At 39.1% G+C, this 25,674-nt stretch overlaps 1 protein-coding gene across 4 annotated transcripts; it reads left to right on the forward strand.

Annotated features, from left to right (window-relative positions):
• Positions 1–2,540: 2,540 nt before the first annotated feature.
• slc34a1b (solute carrier family 34 member 1b) lies at positions 2,541–20,012 on the forward strand. Of its 4 annotated transcripts, none has more exons than XM_044205442.1 (13): positions 2,541–2,646; positions 3,860–3,933; positions 4,039–4,221; positions 4,642–4,785; positions 5,061–5,204; positions 6,693–6,804; positions 7,327–7,522; positions 7,991–8,086; positions 8,309–8,375; positions 8,561–8,728; positions 8,945–9,061; positions 12,669–12,793; positions 16,562–20,012. In XM_044205442.1, exons 2-13 carry the CDS (start codon positions 3,873–3,875, stop codon positions 16,619–16,621), a joined length of 1,473 nt encoding a protein of 490 aa, XP_044061377.1. In that variant the 5' UTR covers positions 2,541–2,646; positions 3,860–3,872; the 3' UTR covers positions 16,622–20,012. The 4 variants fall into 4 exon arrangements, with proteins under 4 accessions (XP_044061377.1, XP_044061378.1, XP_044061376.1 ...); XM_044205443.1 differs by having other exon boundaries at positions 16,834–20,012; XM_044205440.1 differs by lacking the exon at positions 16,562–20,012 and adding an exon at positions 14,129–16,357 and having other exon boundaries at positions 2,552–2,646.
• Positions 20,013–25,674: the final 5,662 nt, after the last annotated feature.

The following is a 25,674-nucleotide window of genomic DNA, read 5'->3' on the forward strand; positions in this document are numbered from 1 at the left end:
TAACGATGAAATTAGAGCAGAATAAAATATAACTTCATGACTTCATTGCCCACCAGAGTGGAAAATTGTCTTTAGGTCACCAAAACATAAAAGCAGCACAAAGACATGTTATGTATAAAACAAATATAACAACGGGACAGGTACAAAGGACAAAATATTTAAAACAAAGCAGAAAACATTTAAACAGGAAATAAAATACAGTGTAGCGAGAATTGCAGTTAAATTTTTTTATATTTTAATTGCTAATTGCACTTGGAATAAAAAACACTGTTGTCAAAGGCACCTTATAGCTTCTTCCAGAGGTCAGAGTCTCAAACTGAGGGAATAACTGATGAGAAATGTCTCTCAGGATGCTTATGGCTTTATCTTTTGTCCCAACAAGTCACTCAGCCATACCGACAATACAATCAAGTAACAGTTCAGGAGACAAAACCATGATGTTGAGTTGAATTTAATTATTCTAATAATCATTATAATTAATTAAATTCAAACACTCAATCATAGTTTGTAAACTTTTATTTCACTCCGAGTCACTCGGAAGCTGTTGAGTCTCGTATGTATTTCTGGAAAATATGGTTAATTTCTTCAGAGACGGCGGTCCAGAACTGTACCAAGAGTTTCAACAAGTTGGCTGTCAAATACAACAGACCCTGTTATGAAATCCTGCTTTGCACAAATAATAATACCTTTAGTCTTATCAACATTAATCTCCACCCAATTAACAGTTATTTTCGGTATAAAATTATCTGCCAATTTAATCATTTTGGTCTATAAAATGTCAGAAAATCTGGAAATATCCCCATCATACCCCATCAATACCCCCATGGTCTAAGGTGACGTTGTTTTATAGATGTAGATATAGTTTCATAGATGACAACTCCCCGTAAATATTCACATTTGAGTTGGAACCAGTCAATTTCTCGCACTTTTTTCTGATTAATTCCTTTTCAAAACAGTTGCCAATAACTTTTCTGTTTATTCAGGGATTATCTATGGATTAATAAACTAATTGTGTATGGTTGGCTGAGCGGTGAATGCAAAAAGGAGGCCTTTAAACTGTTCAACAGTCTAAGTTCTTTATTTCCCTAGAAGTGGATTAGTGCAGTGTATTTCCAGTGCAGATCAGCTTGGCCCAAGCCGAAGAAAAATCAAAACTGAAAAAAAAGATGTTGAGCGATAAGTAAACATAGTCTGAAACTGAATGATCTGAAGCAAAAAAATCTCTTCACGTACAGCGCATGGATGTCCACGTATCACCTGCCATATGTCCAGAGATAATTAACCGAGATGTTTCTATGATTCCCTTCACTCAAATAACAGACTGCAAGCTTACCGAAAGCATCAAATGCCTCAGTGTAAGATTAACAGGATAACACAGCCTACTGAGGAGCAGAGGGGGGCTAACAGCGTGCACCTACAGCACATTGATTGGCAGGTGCTTTGAGAGGCAGGATGGTGTATGACCTGGCGGCCTCTGTTTAGTTTATCCCCAAGCTGAGCAGAGGCAGCAGCCTCTCAATGACTTGCACATCTGGGGCGGGGGGGATTAACAGCATCATGGTGGATGTTTTTATCAAAGAGCTCTGGAACCACGCCAGAGATTTAGCCATGTGTGTGAATAAGTAATTTGTGTGTCCATATGTGCTGTACATCTCTGTTTCTCTTTTCCACTGCTTAATGCTGCACCAAAGCTTAAGTATTTCTCCCCCACTCGCCACCATTGACGAGCAGCCGCCTCGGCTCCAGTCCAGCTGCCTGCACACCAACAGAGCTGTTATCTCTCTCTGGCTCCCAGCACTCATAACAGTTTGGAAAGTAACAACTCACTCTAGGGGGTTATTAAGTTCGGCTCCTCTGAGTTCATGGATGCAAGTCTGAGGTCAGCAGATTTGGTTGAGAGCACTGCTGATATGACAGAACCGTAGCTGGACTAATTATTAACAATTACCCTGTTACTCAGGCCATCATGGCCATCTCCCATGGTGAGGAGGACATTTCCTGTGGGTAGTGGGGTGTGTAAGTAAATGTGTAAGTGTAGGGTCTCAGAAAATCTCCCTGACAGTTCGTTTCCAATCACAACATGCTTGATCTTGAGTCCTGGCAAAGTACCTAAGAAGTCAAGCAGATTACACTGAACGTGTTTGAAATACTTCCACTGACTTATCTCTTGGAAGAAATGATAATTTAATACCCCGACTTTAATCTTTGCCAGGCTACAGTACGTGATGAAAACAGCGGACTTGATACTTTCCTTCCAATATTTACCACTAGATGTCAGATTTTCCCTGCTCTTAGATGTGAAACTTGGAGAACCTAAAACAAGCATCATTAATCACATCAAACAGTCCTCTTCATCTCTGAATCTTTATCTGACCACAAATCAGGTGAAAAATAGCTGGTTGAGCAAACATCATTCATCACCTAATACACAACGTGTTTTCCCAACTTGTGCATCATTAAGTTAAGGCTTTGTGTTATTGATTAACAATGAGGTCTCTGATGATGGAGCAAGTTAATCGACAAGAGATGTGGTGTTCCTCCTGACACCTACAGAGCTGGTAGCATATTTAAAGATGATTTACACTTCAGTTTGATACTTTCCTTTCCAGGGGGTCATACACAACACCAAAGACTGTTTCAGGCAAGGTAAGATACCATCAAATATTTATGATAAGTAATATTTTCATACTAATACCATGTGTTGAAAGCCACTATCATCAACATTGAAACTTTCTGTTATTATTTGAAATGAATAATTTATTCTAAATTGAATCCTGGCCTTTTATCTAAAGCTGTGGGACCCACGGCTCATACATCCTTTAAATGCAAGTTAGCCATCACTCACTGACAGCAGTTGCTAAATGTTTCATTAATCCTTTTATTTTTCTACTTCCATTAAAACTCAATTAGTAAAATTTTGGTGCACAAACAGCATAGAAATATACACGTGAGTCATAGTGACTTAAAGGCAAAGTCACAAGTAGTACAGAAACTGAGAAAGTGGCAGTCGGATGAGCGTGGGGCAGATAGATTAGAGGATAACATTCAGTACGTACACACACACACACACACGCAAAACACAAACACAAACACACACAAAATATGCACAGGTGCTTTCAGAGTTTATTCAGCTGCAATCTATGGAACTTGTCTCACATACTCCCACATACAGATAGCTAGATGTGAATATGCTAACTGGGCCTCTCTGCACATCAGAACCTGCTGGAGGATGCCACACAGAATGAGAACGATGCAGAGACTGTGATTACTGTAATTTCGGCTGCTGTAATTACTAAACTCACTTCCATCCTCTTTGCTTTTAAGAGACACATTAGTACTCCCTCCTCCACTGGGGTCCCCAAAATACGGCAAATTGGCTGACATGAAAAGGGGAAAAACGGTCTCTTTAAACCGAGAGCGTGAAACCCTTTGAAGGGAGTTGCTACTCTATAGACAGTGGATAGACCCTTTAAGAGCTGATTTGCAGCTGCAGGAAACGGAGGAAAAGACAAGTTACATGGATACTGATGTTTCCTTATTGATTTTGACAAGGCGTTCATTTGTTGAGAGGCGAAACGATGCCTCACGGTCTATGTGGTCTAAGTGTGTGATTTGACCTGGAATCAAGGACAGCTGCCAATTACAAACAATGTGGGCTGCCTTTGTTCTCTTCTAATTGCCTGTCTGTTGATCTCAGTAGTGTGGTGAGAGATGGGCTCATAATACTGTACAGACATGTTGGTCTGCTCTGGCTTCTTTTTACTGCTGCAGGTGGCTGACAAACATATTCACTCTCAAATTTGCTCCCTTTACAATGGCGTCATCCTGTGATTTTAATTACCTCCATGTCTTCACACAGCATTCACAGCACCATGTCCTATCGCTCTATAACAATAGTGTCTTCTGGACGGAGCGCAGGGCTCGACTGCAATGGTAACTTATTAGTTTCAATTCCCATCATTCTGCTTTTTATGTCTTTGAAATGCTTCAAAGCTGATCTTCACCACCCAAGTGTGTACTCTTGTTCTTTGTTATCAGGGTTGAGGATGCACGGCACTCAGTTCTCCTCACAGCCCAAACTCCAGTTGGAGGAGGACAGGGAGTCTGGCATCGGCTCCACCCTTGACATCAGCAGCGGCTTTGAGGGCTACAGCCAACATACCAATCACCACTCCAATACACCTTCACTCAGGGAGGCAGACAGATTCCCTAAAGAGAGAGGTACAAGAGTGGCGTGAAGAGGAGAATCATACATTCATCTCCTGGCTTGGCAGCAGGTCTGATCTCTTTGAAAAGGCAAATTACAACAGCAGAAGCTGAACCACATGCTCATTAGATAAGGACATGCTCAAAAGACACACAGGGCCAGTGGGATCACACAGTCTGGGCAACAAAGGCAAAGCCCTGCTGTCACACAGCAGTATTTGGCTGCATATGGGTAATGTAGTATATCAGATGGCTTTGCTCTCTCATCCAGAACACAGAAATCACAAGAACGAGAAAAGGAGTGTGATGTAGTGGACATAAACACATTGTTGTGTTATCTGTGATACATTTTTTGAAAACAGGTCAACTTTGTGCTCCAGATTTAGGGCACATTGTGAGGCTAACCATCTTAATGGTTGTTGTTGTTCTGAACAGATAGCTCTCCACAGACCACAGCAGTGAGTCCGAACAAGATCAAGCAACTCTTAAATCTACTCAAGGTCCCTCTCCTCTTCGTCCTCCTCTTCTTCTTTGTTTGCTCCTTGGACACTCTGAGCTCTGCCTTTCAGTTAGCAGGGGGTAAGTACCTCACTGCCCCCTCAGCAGGTTGATCGTGACTCAGCCAGTTGATGTTTGACAAATAAGTGAGTCACTGCAGAACAGTTCACACTGTCCTACTGGGGCCCTGCTGTATAATTTACTGCAAACCTTCATCTGGTGACCTTTTTAGATTTGGGGAAACAAGCAGTTTGAATCTTGTTTAACATAGCTCTTGGCAACCCTGTCATGACTGAGACCAGTATTTTTGTGTGTGTGTGTGTCTCTGTGTGTATGTGGGTGGCATATTTAACCAGGTAAAGTGGCAGGGGACATTTTCCAGGACAATGCGGTGCTGTCTAACCCTGTGGCGGGGCTGGTGGTGGGGATTTTGGTGACTGTGCTGGTCCAGAGCTCATCCACCTCCACCTCCATTGTCGTCAGTCTGGTGGCCTCCGGACGTGAGTAAATGTGTTAGTAGATAGTAAATGTGCTCATTTAGTCTGAGACACGTGTGTTTGTGTGTACTGTATACTTTGTATGCATGTGTGTATCTCCAGGCTATTATTTTGCATGCAAAGATATTAAAACAGTAACATTAGATGAAGAGCCAAGAAGTTTGTTAGACTGGCGTTATTCTATATTGATCTTACTGTCACCAAATCCCATGAAAAGACCAAAAAATGTCTTGTGTGATTTCTCAATACTATCCTGTCTGTGGTTCTCAGCCCCAGGCCCATTCGTTCTTACTAAAGAGCAAATCTTGTGTTCCAAATACATATTTTCATTTTTAAAAAGGCTAAATAACTTCCTGAAACAGCTGGACACTGTAGTTTTTAGCAAACTTTACTGAAACAGGAGTATATAGTGCATTTGTTTGATTACTATTTTCAGCTGTGGACTAATACGCATTTAGGGCTCTTGTAAGTATTTCCGGTAGCCAGATGGTGTATGTGGGATTGACTCAAAATAAACTACAGTGCCCATATTCATCCTAATGAAGGAAACATGTCTGCAGTGTGGCTCATTGATGTGCTTTTATTTGTTTTTGGACAACAATGGAGGTCTACGATACATAATAAGCTATCTCAATATGATACAATATAAATACAATAAATTGACACTAAGAAAAATATAAAATATAGTTGGCATTATCCTTTAAATTAAGATGACTACATGATTAAACTTTGCATAATTTAATCTTTCTTTTGTGTGATTATTATCACAAACACTGACTGACTGACCTGGAATTGCCATTTTGAGATTGTAGCGCTGTAGTGGCCATTTTTAAAAAACATCTGAGAATTATTGTAATCTAGCAGGTTGGACTGAGATCAGAGAGGTAATCAAGTCAAACCATTCCACACCCTGTAATCTCAGTCTACAGTTTATCATGCCTCAGAAGACCATTACACTTTAAGGTTACAACCTGTCTGTTTCTAACGAGCGCAGGCTCCGAGGTCTCCCCTCTGTCATCTATTTGGTTAAAGTGAATGATATCAGCATGCGGGAGCTGCCTCTCCGCTTCTAAATTCTTTCTGTAAGAGAGTTAGGAGAAAGATTATAGGTAATTATCAACCAGAAAAAGAGATGCAAAGGCATGGATGTATGTCTTTATGAGTGTGTGCATGCATGCACGTGTCCTCAAGGTCATCATCATTAGAGGCATCCTCAACAATAAAGCCCAATGCAGTGAAGACTAAGCTGCCTCCACTTACTAGCAAATTACAATCACCTTTCATCTCCATAAAAACTCATGTTGCATTCTGAAATGCTGAAGGTCATGTGTAGTGATTATGTGCTTGATGCATTACCATTGACAATGAAGGCAGATATTTACCCATTTACTGTACAATATTTTTTGTTCAACTGTATATGCATATAGTTTTAATAGTTGTCGAGATGGCTTTCAAGTAAAATGTATCATTCTATGTGGTCTCACCTCACAGTGCTAGAAGTGAGGTCGGCTGTTCCAATCATCATGGGGTCCAATATTGGGACTTCAGTCACAAACACCATAGTGGCCATGATGCAAGCAGCAGAGAGGACCGAGTTTCAACGGTGAGAGAAGAAAGGTGGCAAGGCAGAGGATGAGCGGAGGGGAAGCTGAAGAGCAGGGAAGAAGAAAGTGAAATGGAAAAGTAAAGAGGATAAGTGGGGAGATGGAGGAAAGAAGGATAAAAGTGTTAAAAGTGCTGGAGAGAAAGCAGAGGAGAGTGAAGGGAAAGCATTAGCAGCTGTTCACTGTCTCTTTGCTTCAGCCTCCATTTGAGTGTAATTTCTATAACAGTTACAATAATGGCACCAATCCACATTGATCCCACACCAGTAACCCTTTGGCATGAAAGATACGGCACTGAACAGATGGCATGTTACTTAATCTGTGTCTGGTAAAATAAACAGAATTTATTAATCTTTCACAATATACTCACACACTGAGTCAAAACTAAAACGCTCATTACATCACACGCATCCAAAAAAGTTGAGCCATGAAAAGCAGATTAACAAGCAATCATTTAGAGTAGTTGATCATGCTGATGGCTGACCTTAGTCAACACAGAAAATGATTGTGACCCACTGCAGTGCCTTTGCCGGGGCAACAATCCACGATTGCTTCAACTGGCTGTCGGTCCTGGTTCTGCTGCCGCTGGAGGTGGTGAGTGGCCTCATGACCCGGCTGTCACACCTGCTGGTCACCAGCTTCAGGCTTCCACCTGGGGAGGAAGCACCTGAGCTGCTCAAGGTCATCACCGAGCCAGTCACCAAGCTCATCATACAGGTAAAACGATCAGCCAATAACCATTTTTGTAGCTGAACGTTTGCTAAACCCCTCCCCCAAACAGCGATAGTCCAATTATAGTTTAGCAACTGTAACTAGTCATGGCAGGTCTATCAGTCTTTGGATTTCTGTAGTAAGAATGAGAGAGCGTTTGGAGGGTGGAGATAAAGTGTAAGGAAAGCACTGAACACTGTGTGTATCTACTCCAATGTAAGCTGCAATTATTAACTGGCTAACTAGCTTAGTAGCAGACCAATAAGCACATCATTAAGGTTACATTAGTTTGTGGGTTACAGGTTACATTATAAAAAGCCCCATTCACATCCACTGTATTTCCCCCTCTGTGATGGGAATTGAATGTAGGCCTTCCTGGTTGAAAGACTGAAGGTTTAATACTCTAACCTTGCTCTCCTTTATCTCACTGAACTCAAAAGATAACTCAAAACATATTTCTCCTTTCACCCTCAGCTAGACAAGTGTGTGATCACGGGGATCGCCATGGGAAATGAGGACATGAGGAACAGGAGCCTGGTGAAAGAATGGTGCCAGACTGACCTTGTTATGGTAATGGCTCGTCTCCACTGCTGTCTCCTGCACATACAGACAATTGTGTCACACACTGGCGCCAAATAGAGCCTGTCACTGCTGCCAGTGAAAACTGTGTTGCAAATTTGTGTTTCATCACGTTGCTTCTTTCTTTCTTTCTTTCTTTCTTTCTTTCTTTCTTTCTTTCTTTCTTTCTTTCTTTCTTTCTTTCTTTCTTTCTTTCTTCCTTCCTTTCTGTAGTCAACTGGCAATGTGAGCACTGAAAACTGTGGCCCCAGTCATAACTTGTCCCACTCATCACTAAAGTGTGAGTTCAAAGTCAATAATATCTGTAACCCACCCACTCACTCTTGTGAATTGTACAATGATTCTGGAATCATTATGTATCTCTAGTATGCAGTTTCTTTTCAGTGTTGGTCCTTTTAAAGATTAAATGAAACTGGGTGTTTGTGGGATAATATCCTGATGATTGTTGTTCCTGTCACTCTGCAGGCAGGCATTTGTTTGTGTCTACCGAACTGTCAGACCTCACCGTGGGCCTGATTCTCCTGGCAGGCTCCCTGGCTGTCCTCTGCACCTGTCTGCTGCTTCTGGTCAAGCTGCTTAACTCTCTTCTTAAAGGCCAACTAGCAAAGGTCATCCATAAAGTCATCAACACAGGTTGGCATGCTTTTGAGCTGCAGGAGCTTTTACACAGCATATCAACATGTAGCAGTTAAATATGCAGAATGCAGTCTGCAAGTGACCAAACAAACCAAGAAAACCTTTATAAGCTGCTTTGGATGTGAGTTACATGAAAGAGGCTGTTTAGAAGATATTAGTATTGCTGTGTTTATTGTATATACATGTGGGTCTCTCCTCTCTTTATCTCTACAGACCTGCCATATCCGTTTGGGTGGCTAGCAGGATTCATGGCCATGTTTGTGGGTGCAGGGGTAACATTTGTGGTCCAGAGTAGCTCTGTCTTTACTTCAGCCATGACTCCCCTTGTAGGTGAGTGATATATGCTTTTGCGCCTGTGAAAACTATGAGAACCTCAAAGTGTGGAGATTATGCACTACATTCTGTAGATTAACTTAAAACATTTATAAGATAAAATGGTAATGTGAGAAATGTGTAGGTAAGTAGGACACAGAAAAGACATCATCATCAGCACCCCATGTGAAACGGAATCAAATGAGTTAAAGCATGAAAATCTATGTGCACGAAATACATATGCTATACATTGAAAATTAGAGGAATATGTAAGTTCAAAGAAGAAGGGAAGAAAAGCAGTCTGTACATGCAGATATAAGAGGTTCACTAAGCGGTCATACATTTACAGAACTTTGTGTTCATTTCTCTTATTAAAACCTCAAATTTGTTAATTTCCTGTATTAGACTTATATAAAATATGATAGAATCCACTAACACAACACTACCAACATCTTGTTATATACCAACATCTGTTAATAACAGATGTTGGTATATAACAAGCAAAATGACAGATGTTGCTTTGAAGGCAAATAAATACATTTAGTATTATGAATTCTAATCAATTTAAGTAGGCTTAAGTACATAATCAAAATGCTTTTTTTCTGGGAAAACTATGTGATTGTATTCTGCAAAGCACCACAGCACAACATACTTTAAGATCCAGTGGAAACATGCAAAATGAGTTTACAGTGGTTGACTGTTTGTTTCTAGCAGCCTTTTTGACAAGCGATATGGAGCAAAGTCACTTGTAAAGCCACAGTAAGACATGGGGAAGCATTTAACAAATATACAACTAAATATATCAAAAATATAGCTGCTGCAAAGATATCAAATGAATGAGCTTTGTTTGATAGACACCTGTCACTGCCAATGAGAAAAATAATAATCAGTGACTGGTCTTCTGCAATACTTGGTTTTTTGGTGGACCGGTGTTGCCAGTTTGGGTTAGTGTTGTGTTTGCACTTCACAGTCTGTGACCCTTTTCGACAAGTGGCTGCTAATAGCAAACAGTGTGAACACAGCATAAGCAGAAAACTTCATCAGCAGCATTGCTTTGTTTTACTCTCCTGGATGTGTACTGTCGTCCACCACCCACCTCAGTGACCACAGGAGTCTGAACCAGACAGCATATTTTAACACCTCCAGTCATTAATATACTGAATAATATCAATTTAACCTTGTACACTGTCTGTCATCACCTCTGTCTGAAACCTGTGGCAGCAACGCTTGGTTTTTACAGTATAATAGATACTATGTGAGTAATGTTAAACAACTATTTGATCCCTTTTGTCCACCACTTGATTCTTTCTATAGAAATACTTTTAGCCAAACTGGACCGTTAATTGTAGCAGCCTGAATCAATTAGTGGTACTTTCGTTAGGTCTACATCAGTATATAGCATATGCAAAATCCAACTGTAATTCTCATATCAGATTCTACTCATTCATAACACATTATAGTCTTTCATTACAATTTTTCTTTGTGATTCAGAAGTAGTACACAGTAAAATAATACTTGTGTGACTATAGCCAGTGTGACACATTATGCATGTTATGTGCTTTCTTGTGTGTAGGATCAGAGGACACGGCTCTGTAGATGATTGGATAACACATAATATCCAGAAAGTAACAAGACAATTGGATTGTTCATATTCATAACTTTACTTTTCTGAAAGGCTGATAACTTTAGTTTACTGTTCAGATGCTCCCCGCCCACCCTGAGACAACCACTTGTTTTAACAACTTGTCTTGACTTTTTGCAAACACCACACCCACTTCTCACTGTCCAAATTTACTTTGCTGCTCAGTTTGGTTAGTTTTCGCCAGTTTGTGTCGGGTGATCTCAGAAAAAGTGCTGGTCATAGTCCGGGGGCGATCCCAGCAAGTGTCCAGTCTGAAGGTTGGACTGATGTGAAGTTTCTTCTCATCCTGTCCTTGCAGTTATGGCTCTGTTTCATTCGGTGCAGGCCTTCAGGGAGATTGTCTCTTCTAATGTCTTATTAAAATCGACTCTAACTGTGCCGCGTATCAGATGTTATCCTTGAGTGGGCCGGCACTGTGCAGAGGTGGCTATCAGGCATGTTACTTGCCTGGACTCTGCTTCTGGCATTTGAGGTTTGAAATCACAGCCACTGCGTATGTGTACTAAGATGATCTCATTTCATGCTGTACATGTGTATCAGAGAGAGAACGACTGAAAACAACAGCACATAGTTTTTACTGTCAAACTTGGAAGAATTACCACTGTAATCTGGCAGCTTGTAAACTGGGCTGTTGTTTCCAAGGCCACTGGTTTTTGCACCGAGTTATAAATTCTAATACCGCAACCTCTAAACAGACATTTACTGCTACAGTAATACATTTTTAACTGTACATTGAGCAAAGGTTTACCCGATTGCTCTAGTCATGTATTTAATGGCTAATTAAGATTAGTGTGATCTCATACTAGCGAGAGAATACCTAAAATTTCCTTGTTGGCTGATAGGTCATTTGCCAGCTAGATGGGGCCAAATAAGGACATAAACCTGCTTATTTCCACTGATCGAGTCTTGTGAAGTTGCATAACCGGCACTGTATGCCACTGGTTAAATTAAGCATGTAAAATCAGTGATGACTGAGTCATCAGCCTGCTACACAGTGATAAATGTGAGATTGGAATAATTTCTCATTTTAAACAGGAGAAATTAACCAGCTTGAAAAAAAAAGCTAAAAGGCAAGTGACTATACACATGCAGGATGATTTCCAAACCACAGATATGCTTGATTAAGTATTTCTATTTATTTTACTCGCTGTTACCATGTCATAGAGTCAAGTAGAGTAAAGCCTTAATGTTCCCAAGAGCTATTTTGCTTGCAAACAGCAGTTCATATTTGTAAATATTAAATACAATAATTAATACAAATGGCAATCCATACAATAAATACACAGTGAAGTATAATATGGTTTCATATACTGAAAACAAATTAGAAAATTACAGATAGTGTGAAACCATTTTCACATAATTGCAGTACTTTGAACTGTATTGCCCTACTTTGGTTGTCAGTTGCTGTCAAGCAGCCACTTGTTTGACAGTCATTAGTCATCTTATCTGGTAAAGGCACATTTCAGCCTCTATGATTCCACTGTTGCTTTTTCAAATATTTGGCTTTTATTCATTGTGAACATCAAGTACGAATGATTTTATATTTTGTCTATTTATCTCAGATGCAATTTGTGTTGAATAGTTTGAATAGTTTAAATAGTTTAACTAGTTATTTTTAATCCTATTGGAGAATAGTATTCATGACTCAGTGATTTAAGATTATATCACTTGCTCAGAAATGGAATCCCAATCATAGATTTCCATGTTTTACAAGATAGATCAGTGTAGTTTGATAAGACAAATGTACGGGGATAAAAGATACAGTTTATCAAGGCTTTGTTGCATCTTTTATCTCAAGAGCTGATGATTGCAGTGCACCTAACACAAAAGTGGTGTCAAGTGAACTAGTTTCTGAGAAAGTAGTAGATACTCTGCAAACATTTCAACAGTAAGATGACAGTAGCTATAACGTTTCCTGGTTAACCATCTTTATTTTCTGTCCTTGTTTCCTCTGACACAGCATGTTTCTGTCGTCTCTCTCAGGTATTGGTGTGATCAGTCTGGAGCGGGCCTATCCTCTCACCCTCGGTTCCAACATCGGCACCACTGCCACAGCCCTGCTGGCAGCTCTGGCCAGTCCCGGGAACAAGCTAGCAGCAGCCATACAAGTAAGCCAGTGTTTTATCAGATACCATCAGATACAACAGCCATTTTGAAACAACAGGAAAATGAGAAAAAGGAAATTGAAGGCACCACCACCACCACCACCCTCCTCTTTGGAGGAAAAAAATTATTTTCATCAATATATTTTCCTCTAATATGCCTTTCAGAGAGAAGGATGGACACAGGCTGTGAGACAATAATAAGGGAGTCCACAATTTTTTTTTTCACCTAAGTGGACACTCCAGGAAAACAGTGCTGTTTGTTTGTCTCTAGGAAGTGGAACTGATATGATTATAATCATATTATGATTATGGAATGAATGTTACACGATGACAAAACAGGTCGTGTAGACTCTTTCTGAGGAAGTAAATGACAACACACATTGACTGGGATGAATTCCGTCCTTCAGCACTTTGCGTGTCATTTGTGTGATTGTCTGCAAGTCACACCACTCTCCTCATTGCGTATGCACTTAATGGAGGATCGCACAAATAATAAGAGGAGACATGTTAACAGAGGCTGATGTATTCTGCTGGATTTACTAAGGCGTGAACATAGTGCAGATTGTAGTGGGAAAAGAAACGTGCATTAAATATGGGCTTGTATATAACTAGAAACCGATTATTTGAAACAAAAATGAGGCAATTAGGCTTTTTTCAATTAATATGTGATTAATGTAATGCAAACAAATAGTGGACAGATGTTGTGGTTTGTGTTCATCAAACTTTGATTTGAACTTAAATTAACTGTAAAATCACTACAGGCTGCAACAAAACTTTTCTTTGTTTCGTTAGTCTGATTTAAATTAAATAGATTTTTTTTGTCTGCTACAGAATCTTCTCTGTAAATCACTTGTCCTGTGTTCTCCTTTAAGAACAAATCAGACGGAGCAATGTATGTTTTATATTTTTTGGTTTCATGATGGCGCCCCCTATTTTTGCATTAATTCGACAGGATACAGTTCCAGTATCTGTCTACATATGGAGACCTTATTTCAATACAGCCAATCAAGTCTTGCATAAAGCAGTGACGTCAGCGTTCTATCATAGGCCAAGCAGACGGTCACACTGAGCCAGACAGTGACCTGCTTCACAACACAAGAGCCACAGACTCTGAACAACAACACACAATAGCTTTCCTGCTAAAGTCTCCTTCTTATTTAACTTACAAACATGAACGCACATCTTTTCCTGCATCTGAGCCACTGGCCTAGTTAATTAGGAGCTGAATACACACAGATTGTGGCCGCAAACTCAATGAAAACTGCAGCACAAATTTGCCCAATGCCATTTTCATAAAAAATGTGGCCCTGTATCTCTATATCATCTCTTTGTATGTAGATTGCTCTGTGTCACCTCTTCTTCAACGCATTTGGCATTCTGCTGTGGTATCCTCTTCCCTTCATGCGTCTGCCGATAAGGATGGCTCGTGTCCTGGGTGAGCGCACTGCCAAGTATCGCTGGTTTGCAGTCTTGTACCTTCTCCTTTGCTTCTTGCTCCTGCCTTCGCTGGTGCTGGGCCTCTCGCTGGCAGGCTGGCAGGTGATGGCTGGCATTGGGGCTCCTTTCCTGGGCGTCACCATCTTCATCACCATGGTAAATATGATGCAGGCCCGCAGCCCCAGTCACCTGCCCACTAAGCTCCAGACTTGGGACTTCCTGCCCCAGTGGATGCACTCTCTCAAACCCCTCGACCGCTTGATCACCAAGGCAACTGTCTGCAGCAGCTTCACATGTGAGGAGGGGCAAGGAGAAGAAGAAGAGGAGCACATCTCTACACAGACGACCTCTGTCGACCTGAAGAAAGAGTCTGCCCAGAGGAAGGCAGAGCTGGCTTATGACAACCCAGTCCTGAACTACCTGGATGATAGCAGACCAGGTGTACGGGTTCTTAAATTAAAAGGCTTAGAGAGGTGCAACAGCACTCCACTGTAGTCAAACTGATAACTGAGGGCAATTTTACTCCATTTTGTCAATATTGTGGGAAGAGTAAGATTGACAAAAGCCATTTTATAATGCTTTGGAAATGAACCAATTTCTGATTATTGATTGATTGATAATTAGAGATAGCCTCCCAAAGCCAGGCTGAATATCATGAGCTCAGTATGAGATTTTAACCTGGAAAACATCAACTGAGAATCGACTGAGCTCTGCAGTTTTAGGCCAGACCAAACAGCTATCTATGGGCTTTGATTCCCATGTTGATGCGACTTGCCATCACTCAAAACTCATGATGAAGACAAAACAATCTCATCTCAAGGTCCACTAAGTACTTGTTCTGGAGCTTTCCATCATATTACATGATCTTCATTAGCAGATTATTGTCCAGTTGTCTTGGAAATGAAAATGTTCACCTTTCCATTTTTACTGATGACTCATCCATACTCAGCTTCAACTTCCGCCCAAGTGGACAAACTCCATCTGTCGATGAAGCTCATATGATATAATCAAAAGCTCCAGAAGAGCTACTAAATGGACATTTTTGTCAAGGTCAAAAATGAACCCAATGAACATGTACCACATATACAGCTCATAAAATGAAGCATGATTCTGTAAGTGCATTAAAGGTACCCTGAGGAGTTTTTGACCAGTAGTAGAGCTATTGAGCAGTTTTTTTTATGAGTGGGTCACCATATTTGTTTGAATGCATAAGGACGCACATGCATGCCTCAGCATGCAGGCAGCACAATTCAAAGAAGACGGCCATCTAGCAAGCGAGATTTAAAATTTTCTAAAAATGGGCTTGATGTTTTGTAAGGAAGGAAATGCGCTTAACATATTTAGGCCACAAGGATACACAGAATGCATTTTGGTAAGAAACACTAAATGTAAATATAACCTTTTTTTGTTTGCGTACAAGAAAACTTGACAGGGTTGCTTTAACTAGCCAACAATATTTCTTGCCGCAAATGTATCCACAAACCATTTTCAGTGGATCATGGAGAAGAAATTCAACAACATTTCCAGAACAGCCACCATGTTTTCCAGTTTTAACACCTTTCCCAAAGGCCAATAATCAGTCAGTAAACACACTCATTGTTACAGTAGCTCTTTTCCAAGATTCAGCAGTCCTGGGTGCAAAGTTCATCCATTTAGTTTTGTCTGTTAGTGAAGAAGAACTGACAGAAAGAAAAGGAAGCCAGTACTGTTGTCAGCCCAAAGTCTAATGATAAAACAATCTCATTAACAAGTGGATAAATGTTTGATCATTATGTTAAAATACCATGTACTCACTTGTTATATAAGTGTAAGCGGGCAACTGAATATACACAGACACTACAAAGGATTCAAAGAATAATCACATGGGCTTCTTGATATCTACAAAGGAATAGTGTATGAATGTGTTGTAGCTTGTGTGTGTGTGTGTGTGTGTGTGTGTGTGTATGCTTGTCGAAGTGGGAGACTATGCACACTGGGGAGGTGTTGTTGAATGTGTGAATATGTGCTGTGTTTTCTATGTTGCACTGTAACAATTGATCATGTGTTTAAGAAATGTTGACTCTCTGAAGTCTGTTGATTTAATGAGACAATAAAGTCAGACTTTCACTTTTAAGGTGACAGACAAAGGAATGACTTTTAAGAGTGCTTTGCTAAAAGGATGAAAGTACACATGGAATAACTCTGTTTGTCTCTGCTGTTAAAGCAGCTTGGTGTTCATTGTTTATTTTTTATTTAGCAGGGACAATGCATAATACATATATTGTACCAGATAAAGCTAATAGCTAATTTTCATCTGTTCATTCATTGTTATGTGTCTTACTTCCAACCTTTCAGTTGGAAGACAGGTCCTCTTTGTCCTCTCATCATACTCCTCTGCTCCTGCCATGCTCTTAAACGTTTTGATGTTTTAAATGAGATGCAACCATCCCCACCACCAGACATAGCAGTCTGGACAGAGTTTGCATCATCCTGCTGAGTCTAGTGTGAACCTCGGAGGCATTCGAGACCAGTCTGAGAAGGAAGGGAAGGGGAGCCAGAAACAAGAATCCACCATGACACTCACTCCTGCATGCACACACAAATACACACCCATTCTCTCCTTTCAGGCAGAGCTGATCTGAGTGCTGATTATCTGCAGTGTGGGATTGAGACAGAGAGAATTGCAGTTTGGATCAGTGCTGGAGTCCAGCAGGGTCGGGACGCGGTCCTGCCAAGCCCTCGTGTCTAGGGATTCACAGCAAGGACCGGAGCTGCCCGGGCTGTCATCTTCATTGAAATATTATTATCAGATAAAAAGTAGCACACTATTTTTCTTCACTTGTCTAGAATCTGCAAAGCATTTTTTTTCTGTGACTGTTTTCATTTTTTCTCCTGTGATTGTTGTGCTCCCCGTGGAATCTGTTACTTCCTAACTTACGCTCACTCACACTCATTTACTGTACGGCCCTCTCCAGGTGGCATGAGGTTATACAGTATGTGTGTGAGTGTTTGTGTTTTTACAGAACGAGGAAGTAAATCATGTACTCCCTTCAGAGACAAATTTTTTTTCCTGCCTTTGAAGCACAACTTGCTTCATGAAGGGAAGAAGTCAGACCACGTTTTTCAACAGCTAATTTCACGAACCCTTTCAACCCTCAAGTGCCTCAGATTTTTCTTTCCTAAGCATTTTGCTTCACTACCCAGGTGCTGATGCAGCAATAATCTATCAACAGCAACTTTATTTCTTGCAGGGTTAGATGTTGTCAGAGTATTTCTCAAAGGGATTACAATACACTTAATCAAAATGATGATCCAGAGACATCATTACTGAGAGTGGTAAAATGTTGTAGCCTATCACTAAAATGCAAATCTGCAATATTGTCCTGAAACTAAACATACTAACAGTGTGCGGAGGATTTCCCTTTGGGTAGCCATGTTTGCATACAAAGTGTTTTCTGTGCTCCTTCCAGCAATTATTACAAATAGCTTCAATTTGAAATATTTTAACAGAGTTAGTTATTAGATCACTGTATAATTGCAATTAATGATTAAGCATAATGGCCAAGCTCACTCATAAACTATCAGTACAAAGCAAATGAAGCCAGATTGCTTGCTGAACCAGCAATCACACACATATAAGCAGAATTAAGATTGTTAAAGAAAATATTACTTTTTTTCAAATGCAGTAATTATTTTCAAACAGGTTTTCACTTGACAGCCATGACTTATGTAGCCCTAAAGTATAATAAAATAATTTCTACTTAATATTATACTCAGAAACATCATAATTGAATAAACAGAAATACTGTGGTAACAAAAAGCTGATCCATTATTTTTCAGCTTCTCTCTCTGTGAAAACAGAATGTTCTTTCATGGCCAGTGGCTGTTGTTAAGTCAGCACTGTGTGGGCCTGTTGGGACTACATGTTTACTCAAACCTTCAGAAGGTGCTGCACACATACTTCACTTTACACGCCTTATCCAAATGTTCTCTTAGCTTACTTGTACTTCTTTTCCATGAATCCACTAATGCCACTAATGACATGTAACATCACGTTTTATGTGTTTACATTTTTCTTCTAATAATTAAGGTAATAATGCGCTTAATGTAATCGTGAGGATGCATTTAAATGAGATCCTTTGTTTTCAGTGTAGTAACCGCATGCGATGATTCACTAGCAAGGACCACACCATCAACAAGATGCGTTTAAATTTTTATTAACGAAAACAAAAAGATTGTGTGCAATGCTTGAACTCGCTTGTGCTTCTTCGGTTTGCTGCTGCGTTGTGGGGAGCTTCGGTGGGGAATCCGCTGTAGCACCCGGGCACGACGGACCCACCTTACTGAGAGGAGGAAGGAGAGGAGAAAACAGGAGAGAGAAATAGGGGGGGTGGGGGCAGAATATGAGAGCGAAAAAGGAGGACAGGGTTAGGTGGGTATTTATAGGAATGCTGGAAGTGGCACAACTGAGGTGTGGTCCTGCTCCTGAAACTCTGCTAGATATCGCCAATAGATATGCATGCCTGAACATACTATCACAGGATCAGACCTCGATGTCCATGGCAGCGCGATTATTTATGCTGTGTTTTTGTAAAACTTTGTATTTAACTTGTTGAAACTTAATAAAGATTTATTTAAAAAAAGCTAAATGTAATATATAAAACCCCTTTGCACTTTAAGAGGTAGCATTAGCAGAAGCGTGTCAGCCACAGCTGCTTGGTAACAGTAATAGAGGTGAAGACAAGTCACCTCTCACTGCAACAACTGGGAATAATGTTAAATGTTAGAAAATGTTCAGAATTTAAATCAAACTCACACACAGGGGCCTAATTATCACCGAAATCCTCCTTGGCCATTTAGTTTAAAGTGTTAAATAACTGCATTATTATAAAAGCTGCTGCACAACTTTCATGAAGACAGAAGTGGGGAAAGTTAACTTGGGACAATATGGAAGGTTCCAGTATTCATCACAAAAAGAAAAATAGAAAATTATTCATGAAGTTTGAAAAGTTCTTAAATCACTAATCATTTCAAGAAGTGTTTCGATATTTTGAAAAGTTCTTAATAGAAAATGATTGGTGTCAGAATGCATGCAACTGCTTTTCAGAAAACTATCTAAATCAACCAGTTTTCAGTTCTCCTCTTTATCTGTGCTGCACTCACATAATTACCTCCTTGGCAGCACAAATACATTTATATTGAATGCAGCTGAAAAAGAGGAGAAAGATGGAGAGAGAGAGAGAGAGAGAGAGAGAGAGAGAGAGAGAGAGACTCTCAGACACATTCTGACTAGTCTCACAACAGCACTGCTTTCTAAACACCAGTCAGAGGAAACCAAATTATAACGCAATGTAAAGAAACCTATTTGGAACATTGGAAAAAAGAAACTAAAGTAGATCAGAGTGTTATCTGGCTCTAAAAAGAGATTATGAATTGGCAGAATATCTCTCTACTGTCAGAGATAGAAAGCAGAGACAGATCCTAACCAAGTACAGGCTCAGTGGCCACAAACTGGTAATCGAAAAAGGAAGACACAAAAAAATCATGGCAACCAAAAGAAAACAGAATATGTGGTCAGTGTTCGACAGGTGAGGTTGAGACAGAGATGTACTTCCTCCCACAATGTGCAACATTCAATAAAATAAGAAACATGTACTTTAACAAGTTAAATTCTGTAATGTCAGATTTCAAAGACCTAAATGACCTCTCAAAATTAAAAATACTCCTAGGAGAAGCAGACAGGGCATATCTTGCTGCCTAATATGTATCAACATGCCACAACCTGAGGGACAGTGAATGACCTACACACACACACACACATATTCATAAAAAACTATTGCAGTGTTTATGTAGTTTTCACTTATTTGTATTTTTAACTGCAAGTCTACAATTTATTTTTATTATTATTATTATTATTATTATTATGATTATTATTATCTTATCTTACTTATCTGTATATATTTTAATAGCACTTGTTTATGTATGTTTTTATTTTATTTCACACATGCTTTGGCAATGTTAACGTCTGTTTCCCATGCCAATAAAGTCCAGTTGAATTGAAATAATGAAGTGAATTGAGAGAGAGAGGGAGAGAGAGAGAGAGAGAGAGAGAGAGAGAGAGAGAGAGAGAGAGAGAGAGAGGCTAACCAAACAGATGGAGCTTTTGGGGCAAAACAAGCTCTCTTCCTGCAGGGCAAGGTGGGTGGTTGATTTGAAATATGCGCGTTAATGCTCTCTGTGTTGCTGCTGTTATTGTGTGCAGGCTGTTAGTGAAGGTTGTTTTTACAGCATGTTAGGTATTACTGAATGTTGGCTAATGCAGTCATACTTCACTTCAGTTACTTAGCATACACAGAATGTGTAATTTATTCTTGTTTAAACAGGAAGCTGAACAGCATTATTATCCGAGACATTTTTGACCATTATTTTAAACTATGCAGCATCATGTTAATGCCAATTTCTCAAATGTTTTGATAAATAGGTTTGTCACTATGATGAAACACATGATTACATATACACCAAGTGAAGAATACAATAACAACTGTTTGTGTGTCACAATGGGAATTGTGCTGACCTCTGGGATACATGCAATTTGTGCTATGCTGGGAAATAATTCAAGCTTTGGGTTGGCAATAAATCTTGCATAATGTGTTGATACATTCCAATAATTTATTTATTTGATCAGGGTCTCCATAACCAGTGTTTACACATTGTGCAAACATGATGTTACAATGTAGCAAAAACCAGGGAGCGACATTTTGTGTAGGTTTGTGAACAACCAGAATGAAACAGAGGACACATTTCTCCTATTTGCATAACGTGGGACAAAAAAGCTAAATTCGTAAAATTCAGAGTGGAAAACAACAATATGCAATAAAACAAGTTAGTGAGAAAAGAACCTCTGATGTACCAGGAATCTGAAGTCTACATAACAGATTGGCTTCTACTTTTCTACTTTTGCTCGGTCATCATGTCATGCAGAACGTAAACAGAACAGAACATAAATAGCAGGACTGGAGGGAAAAGTAGAAAACAACATCAGACCAGCAGCCTCATTTCCAGACAAAAAACGCACAAGTGCAAACAAGTGACTTACAGTAGATCTTCTTTGATGCTCAGCTGTCAGTATGTCTGGATACTTTTTTTCTTCGTGTAGACATGTTAATGTGACAAAGACACACACACATCATGCACTACATTTATTTATTATTCAAATTTCTTTTTGTGTTTGCTCTGCATGGCACTTCTCATTATACTTTTTACATTTTTAATCAAGCTTCTCACTTCACACTTTCTACAGTATGGTTTATACTGTAAACAGTAAAAATATTATACAAATACACTTTTCTACTTTTTTCTAACTCTAATATACCAGTGTAGATCATGTTATTATGTCAGTGCCATTTAGTATATTCTCTACAAAACAATTACATAAATCACAAACATCACATTATCTACATTATAGAATGTGAGATGAAGTGATGGTTTCGGTTTTACAAATTCAAGATATGCCATGAACTCAACGGCCCAGTGCACATGAGATGGTTGAGTGGTGGCTCGCCAGCTGAAAATTATTAACCCTCTGATTAAAAGTGAGGAGAACTCAGGCTTCTGCCAGATAATATTAAATCTGTCCCTCCTGCCCCAAATACTCCTCGGAATTTGATCAGTGTTGAAGATGATCAAGAATGGCTGGAGCACAATGAAGCACATTTAAATTTCATAAAACCTTTAATTACTTTAATTAAACTGAACAAAACCAAAACATGACTGATATGCATTGCTCTTTATGGTGAGAGGCAATATTTTGAACAGTATTACTCGACTATTAGACAAAACATCTGAAAAAAACACGAGATATTAAAAGTGTGTAAATCAGAATAAGAAAGGCAACTACTCGGGTGAATCATTTTAAATGGAAATATTTCCAATTTTGAACATTATCCCTATGCACTCTGAACCAAAACACACATATCTCTCAAATATTTCATTTCTCTATTAATTTATTCAATATCATAGCTTGAAAAAGTCAGGGTTAGCATAATTGATTTAAAGAATTTATTCATGGGTTGATTTATAAGGGGACTTGATAACTAAGAAGATTTTGTGACATTTAGACATAGTTTGCAGTATTATTAGGGGGATATTAATGTGAAAAGATCCATTAAATTGATCCAAAATCCATTAATTGAGCCCCGTCCAATTACCTTAACTTGTATTTAACTTCACTTTTTTTGTGCTTTGATGACAATGAGCAAGAGCCCTTAATAAATAGAAATAGGGTGTTTTGAGGTTAAGGTAGGTTTATTGGTTTCATTTTATTACAGAGTAAGCAGTCAAAAATGAAAGGGCTGTTGAAGTTTGTCTTGAAAGATAATGTAAAATTAACATGAACTCTAATATAATGGGATTTGGGATTAATCAACTAGAAATTATTGTGAATGTATTTAAGGGATTTGGGGTTCATATTATAGTTGTTTGGCTACACGGAGCAGTGTGTGTGAAATGCATCTGAAGTTTTATTAAAAAGGTGTTTGTCAGTAACATCACACAGCTTCTCAACTCTAATGACACTGATGATGACTTCAGAAAAAATGAAGTAGGTCAGTGTCTGGCATTCTGTGTTGTTTTAGCTATAAGTCAGATATACAGAAGGTGTGTACTGTACATGAGCCTGAACATTTTAGCAAAAGAAACACAAACCAGCAGTCACTTTGCCACAGCGGTTCGAGAGGACATAAACTCTCCTTTATTGTTTTGTCTTTGGACCAACACCAGTGCCTGGATTAGCCAGTATAATAAAGACTTAGCTGATGGGAGCCAGCCCATGCTAACCAAACAGAACTGATCCAACAGACCTGTGCTACAGTGACTTTTACTGTGGGATGTTTATTTTTGTTGGATTTTATTTACCACGGCTGGCTGGAAAGTGTCTTGAAATATAAACTGACTGAATTAACCACTGCCAACAGGCTCAAAAGAAGTGTATCAATGACTCACAATGTCATACAATTACCATCTTTGACATGTGTTTTCAATATAACATGATGCACCAGAATTAGATACTACTGATGATTTAAAATGATGTGTATAACAGCCATAAAATGTGTAAATGTGTCATATTTAAAAGTTTTCTTAAACTATTGGTCAACCAAATGTCTGCATTTTTTATAAAGCAGTGTTGACTTGCTGTTATAAGAACATAAATATGGAGTAGAGTTACTGGTTTGTTGGAGTATTACAGGCTTTATTATAGCCATGACCTTTTCAACAAGACTCAGTTCAGCAGTGGGTGCATGGCAGCCTGCTGGTGATAGATAGGTAGCTCTTGTCCTCCCTTCTTTCTTCTTCTCTTCAGTTTTTATCTGAATGTACATTTGTTCAGTTCTCTAAAAGAAATGACTCTTAAAAATGCCTGTGATATAATAACAGGCGTTGACTGCAACAGGAACATGAATCTTGGCAAAACTATAATTTTCACAGTAGATCTTGCCAGCATGTGATAACAAAAGCATAAACAAGTGCCAGGTCTTTTTAAGCTTTTTAAAGGACCACTGTGAACTCTTTGTTATCTTGAAGTTAATGTAATATTTTCTGTGTTTTTTCAGCAGTGAGTCAGAATAAGGTTCTCATTCTTGTAAACCGGTTCCTGTAATCCCATGTAGTCCTCAGCTGTGTGAAATGGACTTCTTCTCTCGTACCTTCATTTGGTGTCGTGACCAGTAGTCATGGATGAATTTGCCTCAGCTCATTTGTTTTTGTGGAGAGCCCACTAATCACATGCACATGCACACAATCAAGCATACCAAAACATGTAAACACACACACACACGAAGACACACACACATACACAACACAGGCCAAATGATCCATCAAATTGCTGAAAGGGAAGCAGGACAATGTGTTTGTTTATCCTCAGGATCTGAAACAGAAATAAATGGCCGCGTCATCACAGTTGTCCCTAACACACACAACCAGCCATTTGTTTTGCCGAACAACATGCAAACACACATACAGTAGATACAAAAGTTTGTCCCACAGTAATAGTCACATTTCAGGAAGAGCAGTAAATCATTAGTGCTGCATGTTTAATTCCACCAGATCATTAAGAGTCTTAAGAGCATACGTTTCTCCCCAATGGGCAAAGTTGGTGGTTGATTTGAATGATGCTATGCATGTATCAGTGCTCTCTGTAACTGCAAAGTAATAACTACAAGCCAATGTTGAAATTTACTGGGTGATGAAAACTTCCAGCCGGTGGTATAATTTTCATCAAAATATCTGTATCGGTTTTATTCAGTTTAGAGAAACACATTTTTCAAGTCAGGTTTAGGATTATTAATTATATGTTGAAGGTATATGCTTCCCTTAGGACATAATATTTATCATTGTTGTTCTGCCCTCACTGTTCGACCTGAGCACAGCTAAGCAGTCAGATAAACTCCTTGATAAGTGACAGGTGTATTGTCTTGTTTATTGAGACATTTCCTACAAAATGCCAACAGAATAAAACTCGAAGAAATTTCTACGGAAACACATTTGAATACATTACAAAATACAGTATATACAAAGGGAAAATTGCAAAATATATGCAGCCCATACAAACATTACAAAGTATAATTGCACAACACAAACTAAAGTAACCTTCAATGCTGAAACAGGTTTTGGTAGAAGTCCTGTTTCTATGAGTGTGGGGAAATAATTGATGATCCTTATACATACAGCTCCGACCCAGTAAGTTTGATAAGATGTCTATAAACAATGCTAAATGCATTAATTTGAGAATCTCCACACTACCTTCCATTACAAATAGACATACGGCTCAGAAGGAATGAAAGAAGAAAAGTATTACGAAAGAACGCAAAATTTATTTCAAGATAACGCCATGACCTTTAGGGGGCTCCGTACTGTTTGAATGTGAATGTGTCCTTTTTATTTTTCTAAATATTCTGTGTAGCACCAAAAACTATAAGAATCCTGCATGGTATTGCATTATATTGCCCCATTTCTTTTTACTACATTTGGAGAACTATAATCATACTCCATTTGAATGACCATGTGCTGAAAGTAATGGAATTATTATTGACAGTGGTCTTTGGCCTTAACTCAAATGGCTTTCTACTGGCTTAAGTGTTGTTTTTTCCAGCATCATGCGAAGTGCTGTTATATCATCCAGTCTCTGTCAGCGGCTCTACAAGGAAAGTGCTCTTCATTCAAATGGATCAGAGGTTGGAACACATGTTTTTGATCTTTTATATGTCAAGTGGCTCTGTCTGCTTATCTCACTCACTTCATCAAGACTGAGAGAAAACTCTGGCGAGGTTTCCAAATGGTGCAGAAGTACGTGTTAGTTTCCTCGTCACCTACAGCCATGAGACAAGGGTAAGATAAAATAATTAAATTCAAAATAATGACACAGACAGACATTTAATTTTTTTTTAGGCACAATTTATTTTGTGTATCTCAAA

Source organism: Siniperca chuatsi, linkage group LG8 (genome assembly GCF_020085105.1).
Source record: "Siniperca chuatsi isolate FFG_IHB_CAS linkage group LG8, ASM2008510v1, whole genome shotgun sequence".
NCBI lineage: Eukaryota > Metazoa > Chordata > Actinopteri > Centrarchiformes > Sinipercidae > Siniperca > Siniperca chuatsi.